Source organism: Candoia aspera, chromosome 2, assembly GCF_035149785.1.
Source record: "Candoia aspera isolate rCanAsp1 chromosome 2, rCanAsp1.hap2, whole genome shotgun sequence".
NCBI classification, from domain to species: domain Eukaryota; kingdom Metazoa; phylum Chordata; class Lepidosauria; order Squamata; family Boidae; genus Candoia; species Candoia aspera.
The window spans coordinates 130,574,776-130,592,208 of NC_086154.1; the positions used below are offsets into that span (position 1 = coordinate 130,574,776).

At 44.0% G+C, this 17,433-nt stretch overlaps 2 protein-coding genes across 2 annotated transcripts in view; one reads left to right on the forward strand and one right to left on the reverse strand.

Annotated features, from left to right (window-relative positions):
* The window catches only part of TMT1A (thiol methyltransferase 1A), a 3,003-nt gene extending 793 nt beyond the window's left edge, over positions 1–2,210 (forward strand). The window contains exon 2 of the mRNA XM_063293608.1: positions 1,185–2,210. Within this exon, the coding sequence (XP_063149678.1) occupies positions 1,185–1,421 (237 nt within the window). The 3' untranslated portion in view covers positions 1,422–2,210. The remainder of the gene's footprint in view (positions 1–1,184) is intronic.
* ATF1 (activating transcription factor 1) overlaps positions 1–17,433 on the reverse strand; it is a 364,083-nt gene that overhangs the window by 104,600 nt on the left and 242,050 nt on the right. The window lies entirely within an intron of this gene.

The following is a 17,433-nucleotide window of genomic DNA, read 5'->3' on the forward strand; positions in this document are numbered from 1 at the left end:
CGGAATAATTTTCAGACTGTGTACAACCACCTTAATGAACACATGCACAACGTTAATTTATTTTATCAAATTTAATTACCGCCCATCTCCCCCAAAAGAGGGACTCTGGGTGGTTAATGTTACTAAGTGGCAGCAACCTTCTGGCCTAGTCTGGGCTGAGGTAAGGTCCTGGTTGGTAGTTTGATGAGAGATCTCCAGGAAATACTAGGGCTACAAGCTGGACTGAAAAGCTAAAACAACACCTCCAAGCAATGGCAAACCACTTTTGAATTGTTTCAACCCCCCACTCCCAATGCAGAAGTGTTTATGAATCACCAGAGATCAAGCTGGATTTGGAGGAGACTTGAATAGGGACCAGAGTAGATCAAGCTGATGCAGTAGCAGGAGGGTCACAAGATGAAAACAGTGTTACAGTGTCACAGCACAGGCCCTGTCCCTTTTGTATGTCTGCTGTGGCACAACACTTTTGTTTTTTTGGCTAAAGTCTTTGATCCCGCAGAGGCCCCTGTACTACAACAGATAGTTTAGTTCAGTAATTAATCTAAACACTCCCTATCAGACCAGCTATTGGTTTAAAAAGTGCCCCTGTGGTTGTCTTCAGGATCATCTGAAGAAGATAATAGAAGTCTCATATCATGTCTCATGATTTCCTCAGTTTTCTCATGAGAACATGATGAAAGTATAGTCCAAGGCCTTGTTTTGGAATTGCGCTTACAATTTAGAAATCAGGCAAACATGGTCAAGGGTTACCCAAAATCAAGCCAAGAAACCAAAAATCAGTGGTCAGAGTCCAGAAGAGTAGTGCTAAGAGGTGATCAAGCATACCAACAACCCTGGCAGTCTGGGAGATTGCTCTGCCAAGTGTCCAAGCAGTGATCAGGTGCCCAGACCATTGGTTCTTTTAGACCCAGAGACAATAAGCACACCAGTGGATACAGAGATCTTAAGCTTTATTATAAACGTAATAAAAACCACCAGTTCTGCAATCTTCCTTGAACTTGAATCTCCTGTAAATCATTAATGTCTAAATTACATTCCAGCTTTCTTTTGTCTCTGTGTACTTAATTATTACTTCATGTCCCCTTTAAGTTATGTAGCAACAATCTCAGTTGCAGTGTGAATTTATGTAATTTCAGAGTGTTTTACTTTGTTTACTTCTTTTTCTATTATTTTACTTTTTCCAGGGTGGTGTATTCTATTTCATTGAACATGTAGCAGCTGGCCGATCCACCTGGACCTACTTCTGGCAACAAGTCTGTGACCCTACATGGAGATGCCTCGCAGATGGGTGCTCCGTGCTGAAAGAGACTTGGAAGGATTTTGAGAATGCAGAGTTTTCTGAACTGAACTTGCAACACATCATGAGCTCATTGACCATTTCTGTATTATGTCCCCATATTTATGGATATGCTGTGAAGTAATTGTTCAGTACAGGGAGAGCATCTTTCTCCTGAAATAAGGTTACTGAGTTCAAGGAATTAAGGAATTAATAGTTGCAATAAGAAAAATGCTTCCTCTATCCTATATGATTCAAAATTGAGAAAGGCTCCTAAAAGCTCAGGCCACAATAAACCTAAACGATATCTTGGATTAGGTTTGGAGGAAGAGCAAATAATAAGTTAGAAGTTGATAGAAAAAGTACATCCTACTGTTGGAAGACCATGTGGGGGGGGGGGGGAGAGCCTAATCACCCATTTTGCTGTTGCATCACTCAGTCCTGCAAGTGAGCTTCCCAGGAAGGCGGGCTAGAGGCGGCCCTGTCTTGTCTTTGGGTATTACTCACAACCTGTGTGGAGTTCTCTGAAAGCAAAGCGATAATGGGCAAAGCCCTAATTTAGACACAAGCATATCAGATAATCTTCCTTAAATAATACCTTGGGCAGGGGTCTTGTTGGCCTTTAGGAGAGGCCAACACAGAAGGAAGGTAACATCTTTCTCAGCTTCTAACCTGCTGCCTACCCCCGGCGGTTGCACTCTAGAGTGGGTAAAACTGCATATATTGGCATGGGATTAGATGGAAAGCTAAGGCTTGGAATTTAGAAACAGGTATCTTGAATCAAAGCTTGCTAACTGCTGCATTACGTATTATTTCCTTGTTTTACTGATGATTGTATTGCTTTTAAAGTAGTAATAGAAAAAGAAAACAAAAAAAATATAATGCACATACATACGTTCTCAAAAATAACTCATAGAAAGTGCTTGAAAAAAGTACAACAGAAAAAAGGAAGTATATATTGTTATACATATGTCAATATTATTCAAGTTTGTTTATTCATTCAGTCGCTTCCGACTCTTCGTGACTTCATGGACCAGCCCACGCTAGAGCTTCTGGTCGGTCAACACCCCCAGCTCCCCCAGGGACGAGTATGGCACCTCTAGAATATCATCCATCCATCTTGCCGTTGGTCAGCCCCTCTTCCTTTCGCCTTCCACTCTCCCTAGCATCAGCATCTTCTCCAGGGTGTCCTGTCTTCTCATTATGTGGCCAAAGTATTTCAGTTTTGCCTTTAATATCATTCCCCCAAGTGAGCAGTCTGGCTTTATTTCCTGGAGGATGGACTGGTTTGATCTTCTTGCAGTCCAAGGCACTCTCAGAATTTTCCTCCAACACCACAGTTCCAAAGCATCTATCTTCCTTCGGTCAGCCTTCCTTATGGTCCAGCTCTTGCAGCCATATGTTACTACGGGGAACACCATTGCTTTAACTATGCGGACCTTTGTTGTCAGTGTGATGTCTCTGCTCTTAACTATTTTATCGAGATTTGTCATTGCTCTTCTCCCAAGGATTAAGCATCTTCTGATTTCCTGACTGCAGTCAGCATCTGCAGTAATCTTCGCACCTAGAAATACAAAGTCTTTCACTGCTTCTACATTTTCTCCCTCTATTTGCCAGTTATCAATCAAGCTGGTTGCCATAATCTTGGGGTTTTTTGAGGTTTAGCTGCAAGCCAGCTTTTGCACTTTCTTCTTTCACCTTCATCATAAGGCTCCTCACTTCCTCTTCGCTTTCAGCCATCAAAGTGGTATCATCTGCATATCTGAGATTGTTAATGTTTCTTCCAGCGATTTTAACTCCAGCCTTGGATTCCTCAAGCCCAGCATGTCACATGTGTTCTGCGTACAAGTTGAATAGGTAGGGTGAGAGTATACAGCCCTGCCGTACTCCTTTCCCAATCTTAAACCAGTCCGTTGTTCTGTGGTCTCACCACCAGCACCGTCGGCCGCTAGCCGTCCTTTCGGCTTTGAGCTAGCTGCATCATCACGTCTGGGGCTAGTTGAACTCATCCTCTGTTCCTCCCCAGTAGCATTTTGACCATCTTCCAACCTGGGGGTTTCATCTTCCGATGGTATACCGACATATCTCTGATTGTACTGATCCATTTAGTTTTCACGGCAAGAATACTGGGGTGGGTTGCCATTACCTTCCCCAGGGATCACATTTAGTCATGACCTTCCCATCTTGGGTGGCCCTTCACGGTTTAGCTCATGGCATCGAGGTGCTCAAGCTCCAGCACAACAGGGTAACAATCCTTTGCTGAAGATTATTCAAGTACATATATTGTCATGTTCACCGTTCCAATGTTACCGTTGCATCGTAACGTTTCGCATGTCATTTGGCTGATGCGTGTTTCATCTGGGAGGGGAGGAGGATTCCATCTTGTGGGATTGTGATATGTTAGCAGCTGGATTGGAATGTGTTTGGGTTATCTCGTGTGTTCAAGGTTCCTTTCCCAGGACATCAGCAGAAACAGTTACCAGCACCTGGGGGGGCGGGGGGGGGGAGTTTGCAACGGCAGGGCGAGGGGAGGGATTACGTTTGAGCCGAGGGTTTTTAGTTTGTATTTGGCGCGCTTTTGCTCATTCTCAGCTTCCTCTGTATTTGCATAACTATTCTTTAATAAATCAGATATCATTAAGTTCCTGCTTGTGAGTCTGAGTCTATTAGGGTAGGCAATCCTTACATAAAGCTGACAATCTCAAAAAAATTTCCGTTAGCCCCTTTCCAGATTTATTTTGTGAGGGAGAAGTGCTAGCGATGAGCAAACCAAATCCCCAAACCACGGAAAGTGAGGAATCGAGCGAGGGGGAACCCGACTCCACGGTGATAAGAACAGAGAGGGTCCCTACTCGGGAGCTCTCAGAAATTCGGGAGGTGTTGAGCGCCAGCCTGGGAGAAGAGGAGGTTGGAGGTAAAAGAGCCCCTGAACCGACCGGCGAGTCGCCAGGCGAACTGGTCACCTGGGATGAAACACAGGAACCCCTACCAGGGACGTCCAAAACGTCTTGGAAACAGCGGTACCCGAGTTCCCCAACTGTGGTGAGGCAGGAGGGAAAGGAGGATTCCCAAACCCCTGACCGTATAAGACTGGTGGAGGCCAAATTGGAGTCACTAGAATTTCTGTTTCAGAAAATGGCAATGGACTGGGGTCCCCGGGAGAGGAAGAGAGAGGAGTCTAGTAATAGGCATTCATCTCCTTCGCCCCCACTTTCTTCGGAGGAAAGGAGTAGGACCAGGCGCAGAGAGGAGGCAAGGGCGCCGAGAGTGAGAATTTCAAGGTCCCCCCCTCGAGAGCGCAGATCCGCTGGGCTCAATTTTTCAGTCGCTTTGACTTTAAGGTGAAATTCATTCCGGGAAGAAAAACTTCCTGGCTCATGCGCTTTCCCGCCTGCCCCAGGATTCGGTCCAGGCACCTGACATTGTGGGTACACTGTGGACAGAACCCCAATTGGGTTTGCAAGCTGTCACATGCAGTCAAACTCGTGCGCAGCTGCCCCCAGCTTTGGTTTCACCGGCTGGGGGAAGGACACCAATTCCCTCGCAATTGCAACAACAGTTTCTGCTAGAGGTGAAATCTGATACTTGGTTGCAAGCGAATAGAGACAATGTTACATTTGACAGAGGCTTAGCTTGGAAGCAAAACCACCTCTACGTCCCTGACAGTTTGCAAAGGGAAATTTTGATTAGGTCTCATGATGATAAAGTGGCTGGTCATTTTGAGTTTGTCAAAACCTTGCATCTGGTACGCTGCCAATTTTGGTGGCCCACATTGAGACGTGATGTAAAAAGTTATGTTGCTTCTTGTCCTGTCTGTGCCATGTCAAAATGGAAGGGGGGTAAGCCGCACGGGCTGCTGCAGCCGGTGGCCAGCCCCTCCCGTCCTTGGGAGGAGGTTTCTATGGACTTCATTGTGGATTTGCCTCCTAGTCAGAGAAAGACTGTGATTTGGGTGGTAAAGGACTACTTTTCCAAGCAAGCCCATTTCATTCCATGTGCTTCCATTCTGTCTGTGCAGCAATTGGCCCGCCTTTTTCTAGTCCACATCTACCGGATTCACAGTAGCCCCTCCCGCTTGGTCACGGACCACGGGACACAGTTCACTTCCCAATTTTGGAAGGCATTTTTGAAGCTGGTGGGCACCAAGCAGGCGTTGTCCACTGCGTCGCATCCAGAGACTGACAGATCTACGGAGGTTCTTAATTCCACCCTGGAACAATTTTTGAGGGCATTTGTCAACTATCAGCAGGATAATTGGGTTGATCTGCTACCTTTTGCTGAGGTGGCTTATAACGCCGTCCATCAGAGCGCAGGGCACACCCCTTTCCATACTGTGTTTGGCCGGGATTTTGTTCCCATTCCTGAGTTGCCTCAACCCCCTGCGCAGCCCTGCTCTGCTTAATGGCGCTGCTCAACTGGCTGATTCATGGCCAGTGATTCAGCAGGTGTTGGTTGGTGCCCAATCTGCCTATAAACTGCACACTGATAAGCGACGAGCCCTTCAACCTGCTTTTAAAGTTGGTGATAAGGTCTACCTTTCCACCAAGTTCATTAAGTCCCCTCAGACCTCGAAGAAGTTGGCTCCTAAGTTTGTTGGTCCTTTTCCCATTGTGGGAGTTGTGAACCCTGTCACATTTAAACTGGATTTGCCACACAATCTGAAACGTTTACATCCTGTTTTTCATTGCAGCTTGCTCAAGCCTGTCAACCACTCCCACCATTGGCATCCACAACCCCCACCTCCTGCTCCGATCATGATTGATGGACAGCAACATTTTGAGGTGAAGGAGGTCCTTGATTCTCGCTGACTTCGTGGCACCCTGCAGTACTTCATTCGGTGGAAACACTTCCCCACCCTGAGTGGGTGTCTGCCCACGATGTTCACTCCCTTGTTTTAGTTAGACGCTTTCATCTAGCTTATCCTCTGAAACCTGCTCCTTAGTGTTTTTGGGTGGGCGGTATGTCATGTTCACCATTCCAATGTCCTTACACATATATTTATAGTAGGTTAAAAAAGAATAATAGTTACATATTTTATATAAATGAGTTCCATATTTCATTATACTTGTCCATACAAAGTCTATGCCCATAGGCAATCTGCTCATAGTTTTACTTACGATTCTTCTTGTTTTCACTAAAAAAGAAGGGGTGTTTTTGCCCTCCAGTGAACCATGTCTCACGACTTTTTCTGTGTATGGGCATCAACTATCTCATACACTGAAGCAAATGCAAAGGTCAGGTCCCTCAGTAAACTTCTATTCTGGAGCATATTGTGGGTTTTTTGTGACTGACTCATGGGATACCCTGATCTTCAGTAATCACTTTATGTGGGGACTGAGAAGAGGTGTATTGTTTGACCTTAACCTGACACTGCCATGTTTCTAGAAACATCTGGGGGAAATAATCAGGCACATTTGTTTAGTACCACCCCACCCTATTTCTATTGTTAACAAAAGATGCCAGAAGAACAGATCAGCAGGGACTCACTTTGTGCCCAATTAATAAAAAATAGTGGTGCAGCACAGAGAATCTCCTTTCCAGTGATACAGCACGGGAGGATACAAAGAGCATCTCTGTATCCAGAAAACCTCCTAATGACTAAATTTGAAATAAGTATGAAGTATTGGATATTTGGGAAATCCCCTTGAATTTTTAGAAATGTTTGCATTAAATCTCAAATTTTGGCTTCTGCATCTTTTCCAAGATCTTCAGGAATCCCTTTAAAACCTAAATTTAATAATCTTAATTGGATACCAATATAATATCAAGTGAAGTTTTTTAAAAAGTTATTTTAATTTTTAAAAAGTTAATATTGTAAAATTCAAATGATAGTCAAAGTAATCTGTGTTTAATTTCAACTCTTTTCCCTATTTAAACATGGATGAAAAGGGGTCAGATTCTGTTTAAATTTCAAGTGTATATTCAAACTCAGTTCCTAAGAGTTATCTTTACTTTCGCAGAACCAATCCTGAATTACATTTAGAAACATTGGCTATCCTCAGATTATTTTACTCGGATTACTAAACATAACCTTTAGTATCTATCTACACCTGGCTAGACTCAGATTAAAATAAACATAACCTTTAGTATCTTATCATTGCTGCAAGCACCAGTCATGCTTTGTTTCCCGTACATAATAGCAAATAGGTGGAGAGACCACTACTGAGTTTCCGGATGCATAGAAAATCGAATTACAGTAGAACAACCTTACTAAATTTCCAATTGCTTTTGCTGATAGCCAGCTGCTCACAACGAGGAGTAAAATACAAGTGGGCTTCTATCTAGCAAAGCTCGGAAGAAAACAACGCTTAGTTCCAGGAATCGGGAACTTCCTATCCTGGGATAGAAACCTCGCCACCGTCTCTAAAAGCTTCGGACTTCAACTTCCTATCAATCCACGCGGGCATGTTCCAAGACTGTGAGCATCGTGGCCCAAACCTTTACATCTACCCATCTTGGCTCTTCGTATCTTCATTTACATTACTACTGATCTGGGCGCAGAGACATAAAAGAAAAAGACTCGCGCTCCTGCGTGCCGAAACGCGGAGCGCACGCGCCACTTGAAACGTGCCCTGAGAGCCGCGTTGCTCACGAGACGGACAACCGTAGAAGAAACCGAGGAGGGGCCCGGGCGCCATTTGCTCCCCGTATCAAAGATGATTCGGAAATTTCGTCCGCTCATCCTTCCCGTGTTGCCGCTGTTTCTGCTGCTGGAGCTCCTGTCCTCTGCCTCCCTTACAAACGGTGAGCGTGGCTCCCCTCCGCAGCCGACTGGTTACTCCGTAAGGCAAAAACCTTTGAATCAGCGCGTCCCCAAAAGGCCGAGGGGCAGGAAGCACCACCAAGCTCGTCTTGCTGAGATTTCTGGAATCTGCTGTGAACACGCAACTGGTTTCCTCCCGCCTCTTACTCCCTTTTTTGCGCGAATCCGTGTGGGCGCAGAGCCCATAATCTCTGACTACTTCTCTGTTGGCAAGTAGAGATAAGTTAAAAGCTAGAGCTAGAAGAATATATTCGTACATACGCACACAATTATCTTAGGTTATTTCTGAGCCATTCTTTCGTCTTGCCCAGAAGGGAAGAGAAGGGTCGCTGAGCCGCCAACTGCCTAACCCGAGGTTGGCTCCTGTCCCAAGGTGGAGACAGTCGCCTGGAACTGGGTTTTCTGCTCCATGTTGAAAGCGTTTCCGACTTGTGTCGACGTGAGCCCGACCCTGCAGTTTCGCTGCTGTGTTTTCATTCAATCCAGGCAAAGAATGCACTCCTCCTGGGGGTTCCCTGGATCAAAGATGATTCGGAAATTGAGGCAGGGGAGCTGCCATCACATCCCTTGCCTCTCTGGGCACTAATTGCTGCCCTCTACTGCCATTTTCAGCAAATCTCCATTCAAGAAGTAGAATGTGGTTGTGTGAATCTGAACCTACGATGCTTTGTGAAGCAGGTCTCCATTGTTTGGCAATTTCTCTACCTATCAGTGTTTCTCAACCTCAGCCGTTTTAAGATGTGTGGACTTCAACTCCCAGAATTCCCCAGCCAGCATGCAAAGCTGATACCCAAGCATGCTGGCTGGGGAATTCTGGGAGTTGAAGTCCACACATCTTAAAATGGCTGAGGTTGAGAAACACTGCCTTATATCTTCAACAAGTGGAAACACTGGTTCACTGGCTCCTAACCACGCATGCAACCAGTGTATCAATGGTTAGGCACACAATAGCTGCTCAGCAAGGACTGGTGAACCACTGCCCCAAAATGGTGAAGTAGTGGATTTCTAATTTTTGAAAGTGGGTGAAAATGACAAGAGTTCTGCTACTTTACCCTTCAAGGCCAAATGATAGGAAGGTAGAACTGTGAAGTTCTGCTTTGTGGACTTGCTGCGTGGGAAATTGTAGAGTACAAGGGGGAGTCAGAGGAGGAGCCTCGCATAAAAGGTCAATCAGTGGAAACCACATGTCCTCAAAGACCCACCCACAGAAAGGAAACTGATTGGTACTTGCTTTCCCAGCAAAGATGGATAGAGTGAAGAAGCAGGAATTGAGCAGTCAGGGATCAGGGCGAGCACAGTCCTGAGACAACACCTAGCCAGCATTGTTGCCAGAGCTGATGGAGTTCTCAAGCTATTTTCATTGCCAGGGAGCTTCAGCATGTGAGACGAATAGTTTCTGAGCAGAAGAGCCTATTACTTGTGGTAGCACAGCAGCAGGTACAGTCAGAAACGGAATACAGCAAAACTTTAAATCACAAAGTTTGTGTGTGGGTTTAGTTATTAAACATGTAAATGAGTTGTGGCAAGCAACACTTTTTCCAGCTTGCAAGCCACTGTCCCTTACCCACTTCTAAGACAGTACTTGTAGGAAAAGGACATTGCCCAGACACAGTGACTTTAACACATTTTTTGTCAGCTTTGCTGGTGGGAGGGTCAGCTGTCCATGTAAGTAATGTATAAGAATTCATGTTTTTGTTTAAAAATCAGGAAGCATGAATATTGAAGTATAAAATATGAATTATATCGTTATTGTTCTGGATTGGATTACTAGTCTGAGAAAATGAGGCTTATTGCAGCCTTGTAAAATAGTTAATATTACAGGTATAGGTTGTGTGGGGTTTACAGCTCTGTGATACAGTTTAGTACAGAAGGGTGGGAATGGTCTATGAGGAAGTACTACTGCTGATCCCCCAAGCATTTATTTTTAGAAAAATACATTGATTAGGCTGCAAAGCAGTATTGAATAGGAGCCTATGAAGTGTTTCTTCTCTGCCTTGCATTTCTGGTCAAAATTCCCTTCCTCCCTATGTATTTCTTATCTACAGATCCGCTCAACTTTTCTGCAGTGTGTAAATGTGGGCCAAAATGCCTTGTAAAGAGAGCTTTCAATGAAAGTTCAGAAATGTTCTTCATAATATAACTATTGTAGTTAATTTCAAAATACTGTACTTCAAGAACATTTCTCCCTTGATGATTTTTTTAAAGAACCCTAAAGCTGAGCTTCAGTTCTAAAAATGCTATATTTGAAGCTTGTTTTGTTTATATGAAATAAATATTTTCAGACTTGTCAGGGAATTTGTGTGAAAGCTATCTAAAATAAAGGTGTAATCAAAAGATTGAGCTACTCCTGCCACCCAGGTCTGCTGCTTTACCTGGCAGAGATGGTTTCCTTTCTCCAGGCAACCTTGGATGATTTCAAAATTCTCCTGGTCTGCAACAGGACTTTGACGCTGCATTTGTTCTAGTTCCAGATATTTTCTAGATGTTTGTTGTTGTTTATTCGTTTAGTCGCTTCCGACTCTTCGTGACTTCATGGACCAGCCCACGCCAGAGCTTCCTGTCGGTCGTCAACACCCCCAGCTCCCCCAGGGACGAGTCCGTCACCTCTAGAATATCATCCATCCATCTTGCCCTTGGTCGGCCCCTCTTCCTTTTGCCATCCACTCTCCCTAGCATCAGCATCTTCTCCAGGGTGTCCTGTCTTCTCATTATGTGGCCAAAGTATTTCAGTTTTGCCTTTAATATCATTCCCTCAAGTGAGCAGTCTGGCTTTATTTCCTGGAGGATGGACTGGTTGGATCTTCTTGCAGTCCAAGGCACTCTCAGAATTTTCCTCCAACACCACAGTTCAAAAGCATCGATCTTCCTTCGCTCAGCCTTCCTTATGGTCCAGCTCTCGCAGCCATATGTTACTACGGGGAACACCATTGCTTTAACTATGCGGACCTTTGTTGTCAGTGTGATGTCTCTGCTCTTAACTATTTTATCGAGATTTGTCATTGCTCTTCTTCCAAGGATTAAGCGTCTTCTGATTTCCTGACTGCAGTCAGCATCTGCAGTAATCTTGGCACCTAGGAATACAAAGTCTTTCACTGCTTCTACATTTTCTCCCTCTATTTGCCAGTTATCAATCAAGCTGGTTGCCATAATCTTGGTTTTTTTGAGGTTTAGCTGCAAACCAGCTTTTGCACTTTCTTCTTTCACCTTCATCATAAGGCTCCTCAGTTCCTCTTCACTTTCAGCCATCAAAGTGGTATCATCTGCATATCTGAGATTGTTAATGTTTCTTCCAGAGATTTTAACTCCAGCCTTGGATTCCTCAAGGCCAGCTTGTCGCATGATGTGTTCTGCGTACAAGTTGAATAGGTAGGGTGAGAGGATACAGCCCTGCCGTACTCCTTTCCCAATCTTAAACCAGTCTGTTGTTCCGTGGTCTGTTCTTACTGTTGCTACTTGGTCGTTATACAGATTCTTCAGGACGCATACAAGATGACTTGGTATCCCCATACCGCTAAGAACTTGCCACAATTTGTTATGGTCCACACAGTCAAAGGCTTTAGAATAGTCAATAAAACAGAAATAGATGTTTTTCTGAAACTCCCTGGCTTTTTCCATTATCCAGCAGATATTGGCAATTTGGTCTCTAGTTCCTCTGCCTTTTCTAAACCCAGCTTGTACATCTGGCAATTCTCGCTCCATGAACTGCTGAAGTCTACCTTGCAGGATCTTGAGCATTACCTTACTGGCATGTGAAATGAGTGCCACTGTTCGATAGTTTGAACATTCTTTAGTGTTTCCCTTTTTTGGTATGGGGATATAAGTTGATTTTTTCCAGTCTGATGGCCATTCTTGTGTTTTCCAAATTTGCTGGCATATAGCATGCATTACCTTGACAGCATCATCTTGCAAGATATTGAACAGTTCAGCTGGGATGCCGTCGTCTCCTGTTGCCTTGTTATTAGCAATGCTTCTTAAGGCCCACTCAACCTCACTCTTCAGGATGTCTGGCTCTAGCTCACCGACCACACTGTCAAAGCTATCCCCGATATTGTTATCCTTCCTATACAGGTTTTCTGTATATTCTTGCCACCTTTTCTTGATCTCTTCTTCTTCTGTTAGGTCCTTGCCATCTTTGTTTTTGATCATACCCATTTTGGCCTGGAATTTACCTCCAATGTTTCTAATTTTCTGGAAGAGGTCTCTTGTCCTTCCTATTCTATTGTCTTCTTCCACTTCCACGCATTGCTTGTTTAAAAATAATTCCTTATCTCTTCTGGCTAACCTCTGGAATTTTGCATTTAATTGGGCATATCTCCCCCTATCACTGTTGCCTTTTGCTTTCCTTCTTTCTTGGGCTACTTCTAGTGTCTCAGCAGACAGCCATTTTGCCTTCTTGGTTTTCTCTTTCTTTGGGATATATTTTGTTGCCGCCTCCTGAACAATGCTGCCAACTTCTGTCCAGAGTTCTTCCGGGACCCTATCTACTAAGTCCAGTCCCTTAAATCTATTCTTCACCTCCACTGCATATTCCTTAGGAATATTAGTGAGCTCATATCTAGCTGATCTGTGGGTCTTCCCTAATCTCTTTAGTCTGATCCTAAATTGTGCAAGAAGAAGTTCGTGATCTGAACTACAGTCAGCTCCAGGCCTTGTTTTTACCGACTGTACAGATGTCCGCCACCTTTGGCTGCAAAGGATGTAATCAATCTGATTTCGGTGTTGTCCATCTGGTGAAGTCCATGTATAAAGCCGTCTCTTAGGTTGTTGGAAGAGAGTGTTTGTTATGCAGAGTGAATTGTCTTGGCAAAATTCTATCAGCCTGTGTCCTGCTTCGTTTTGTTCTCCCAGGCCATACTTACCTGTAATTCGAGGTGTCATTTGACTGCCCACCTTAGCATTCCAGTCTCCTGTGATGAAAATAACATCTCTTTTAGGCGTGTTGTCCAGTAGGTGCTGCAGATCCTCATAGAACTGCTCTACTTCAGCTTCTTCAGCATTTGTGGTTGGGGCGTATATTTGGATCACTGTGATGTTAGATGGCTTGCCCTGAATTCGAATTGAGATCATTCTGTTGTTTTTTGGGTTGTATCCAAGCACTGCTTTAGCCACTTTACTATTAATTATGAAGGCTACTCCATTTCTTCTGTGGTCCTCTTGTCCGCAGTAGTAGATCTGGTGGTCATTTGATGTGAAGTGGCCCATTCCGGTCCATTTCAGTTCACTGACGCCCAGAATGTCTATCTTTAATCTTGACATCTCACCAATAACCACATCCAATTTGCCCTGGCTCATAGATCTTACATTCCAGGTTCCGATGGTGTGTTGATCCTTAGAACATCGGATTCACCGTTCACCACCAGCACCGTCGGCCGCTAGCCGTCCTTTCGGCTTTGAGCTAGCTGCGTCATCACGTCTGGGGCTAGTTGAGCTCATCCTCTGTTCCTCCCCAGTAGCATTTCTAGATGTACATTATGGTTTAGTATAGCCTGATCAAGGATAATTATCTGTACATGATGAGTTTTTGTTAAATTCTTTAAATCAAAAAAATTAAGCAAGGTTGGAATTGACTAGTTTTTGAATGGGAAACCATCAGGCTTGTAGATTGGACTTGTAAAATCAAAATCAAAAAAGCACCCTGGAATACAGCAGTGGCAAATCATTTCCCGATGTTTCAAAAGAAAAGAAAAAAAAAAATACTTGTATATACCCACATAGTTATCAGGAGTCTAGCTTAACTTGAGGTGGAAAAGATTCTTTCAAGTCAAGCTAGATTCCCAATGTACATGTTGGGACTATGGCTTGCCTCCCTGCAGCTCCTGGACTGAAATTATCATCCCTTCATAACAGCAGGGGATTGCATCTTCCAGTCATAAACAGCAACCATTATCACTAGGTGAATGTAAGAAACATAAATAGAAAACATGGAGGAAAGTGGGGGGGGGGGTTGCTTCCATTACTGATCCTGTCTTGTTCAATTGATACAAGACAGGTAAGAAATGACCCATGACAAGAGACAATTAAAAAAGAAAAGCCATGCTAGGCCTCTCACATGCAAAGTGCAAAACACAGACAGTATAAATAATATTCTTTGGTTTAATTATTATTGAAATAAATTTTACCACATTTGGGAACGGAAACAGTATCAGTGCAGAAGAACTCCTAATCTCTGCAGCTGTGGGGCCTGTTAGGCTAGCCTGGCCTCAGGAACCAACAGACTCCTAAGTGCTCTGGAAAACTACCTCACATCATGATACCAATCCTTTAAATGCCATCTTCCACCACCCACTACAGCCTGGGTTGCTTGGTTTTTCAAATTCTCAAAGTGACAAAATAAACAGTATTCTTCCAAGCAGGTAAACTTGTATAAAAATATCCACTTACGGTTTTTGGCATGGCTCTCAAGCTCTCAATTGGCCGGATGGAGGCAATGTGTCTTTCCCAATTTCTCATCACTCTTCAGCAAAGGATCGTTACCTTGTCGTGGTGCTGGAGCTTGAGCATCTCAATGATGCCATGGGCTAAACTGTGAAGGGCCACCCAAGATGGGAAGGTCATGACAGAGAGGTCAGACTAAATGCGATCCCTGGGGAAGGTAATGGCAACCCACCCCAGTATTCTTGCCGTGAAAACTAAATGGATCAGTACAACCAGAGGTATGTCGGTATACCATCGGAAGATGAGACCCCCCAGGTCGGACGATGGTCAAAATGCTACTGGGGAGGAACAGAGGATGAGTTCAACTAGCCCCAGACGTGATGACGCAGCTAGCTCAAAGCTGAAAGGACGGCTAGCGGCCGACGGTGCTGGTGGTGAACGGCGAATCCGATGTTCTAAGGATCAACACACCATTGGAACCTGGAATGTAAGATCTATGCGCCAGGGCAAATTGGATGTGGTTATTGGTGAGATGTCAAGATTAAAGATAGACATCCTGGGTGTCAGTGAACTGAAATGGACTGGAATGGGCCACTTCACATCAAATGACCACCAGATCTTTTACTGTGGACAAGAGGACCACAGAAGAAATGGAGTAGCCTTCATAATTAATAGTAAAGTGGCTAAAGCAGTGCTTGGATACAATCCAAAAAACGATAGAATGATCTCAATTCGAATTCAGGGCAAGCCATCTAACATCACAGTGATCCAAATATACGCCCCAACCACAGATGCTGAAGTAGAGCAGTTCTATGAGGATCTGCAGCACCTACTGGACAACACGCCTAAAAGAGATGTTATTTTCATTACGGGAGACTGGAATGCTAAGGTGGGCAGTCAAATGACACCTGGAATTACAGGTAAGCATGGCCTGGGAGAACAAAACGAAGCAGGACATAGACTGATAGAATTTTGCCAAGACAACTCAGTGTGCATAACAAACACTCTCTTCCAGCAACCTAAGAGACGGCTTTATACATGGACTTCCCCAGATGGACAACACCGAAACCAAATTGACTACATTCTTTGCAGCCAAAGGTGGCGGACATCTATACAGTCAGTAAAAACAAGACCTGGAGCTGACTGTAGTTCAGATCACAAACTTCTTCTTGCACAATTTAGGATCAGACTAAAGAGATTAGGGAAGACCCACAGAACAGCTAGATATGAGCTCACTAATATTCCTAAGGAATATGCAGTGGAGGTGAAGAACAGATTTAAGGGACTGGACTTAGTAGATAGGGTCCCAGAAGAACTATGGACAGAAGTCCGCAACACTGTTCAAGAGGCGGCAACAAAATACATCCCAAAGAAAGAGAAAACCAAGAAGGCAAAATGCCTGTCTGCTGAGACACTAGAAGTAGCCCAAGAAAGAAGGAAAGCAAAAGGCAACAGTGATAGGGGGAGATATGCCCAATTAAATGCAAAATTCCAGAGGTTAGCCAGAAGAGATCAGGAATTATTTTTAAACAAGCAATGCGTGGAAGTGGAAGAAGACAATAGAATAGGAAGGACAAGAGACCTCTTCCAGAAAATTAGAAAGATCAGAGGTAAATTCCAGGCAAAAATGGGTATGATCAAAAACAAAGATGGCAAGGACCTAACAGAAGAAGAAGAGATCAAGAAAAGGTGGCAAGAATATACGGAAGACCTGTATAGGAAGGATAACAATATCGGGGATAGCTTTGATGGTGTGGTCAGTGAGCTAGAGCCAGACATCCTGAAGAGTGAGGTTGAGTGGGCCTTAAGAAGCATTGCTAATAACAAGGCAGCAGGAGACGATGGCATCCCAGCTGAACTGTTCAAAATCTTGCGAGATGATGCTGTCAAGGTAATGCATGCTATATGCCAGCAAATTTGGAAAACACAAGACTGGCCATCAGATTGGAAAAAATCAACTTATATCCCCACACCAAAAAAGGGAAACACTAAAGAATGTTCAAACTATTGAACAGTGGCACTCATTTCACATGCCAGTAAGGTAATGCTCAAGATCTTGCAAGGTAGACTCCAGCAACTCATGGAGCAAGAATTGCCAGTTGTACAAGCTGGCTTTCGAAAAGGCAGAGGAACTAGGGACCAAATTGCCAATATCCGCTGGATAATGGAAAAAGCCAGGGAGTTTCAGAAAAACATCTATTTCTGTTTTATTGACTATTCTGAAGCCTTTGACTGTGTGGACCCTAACAAATTGTGGCAAGTTCTTAGTGGAATGGGGATACCAAGTCATCTTGTATGCCTCCTGAAGAATCTGTATAACGACCAAGTAGCAACAGTAAGAACAGATCATGGAACAACGGACCGGTTTAAGATTGGGAGAGGAGTATGGCAGGGCTGTATGCTCTCACCCTACCTATTCAACTTGTACGCAGAACACATCATGCAACATGTTGGGCTTGAGGAATCCAAGGCTGGAGTTAAAATCTCTGGAAGAAACATTAACAATCTCAGATATGCAGATGATACCACTTTGATGGCTGAAAGTGAAGAGGAACTGAGGAGCCTTATGATGAAGGTGAAAGAAGAAAGTGCAAAAGCTGGCTTGCAGCTAAACCTCAAAAAAAGCAAGATTATGGCAACCAGCTTGATTGATAACTGGCAAATAGAGGGAGAAAATGTAGAAGCAGTGAAAGACTTTGTATTTCTAGGTGCGAAGATTACTGCAGATGCTGACTGCAATCAGGAAATCAGAAGACGCTTAATCCTTGGGAGAAGAGCAATGACAAATCTCGATAAAATAGTTAAGAGCAGAGACATCACACTGACAACAAAGGTCCGCATAGTTAAAGCAATGGTGTTCCCCATAATAACATATGGCTGCGAGAGCTGGACCATAAGGAAGGGTGAGAGAAGGAAGATCGATGCTTTTGAACTGTGGTGTTGGAGGAAAATTCTGAGAGTGCCTTGGACTGCAAGAAGATGAAACCAGTCCATCCTCCAGGAAATAAAGGCAGACTGC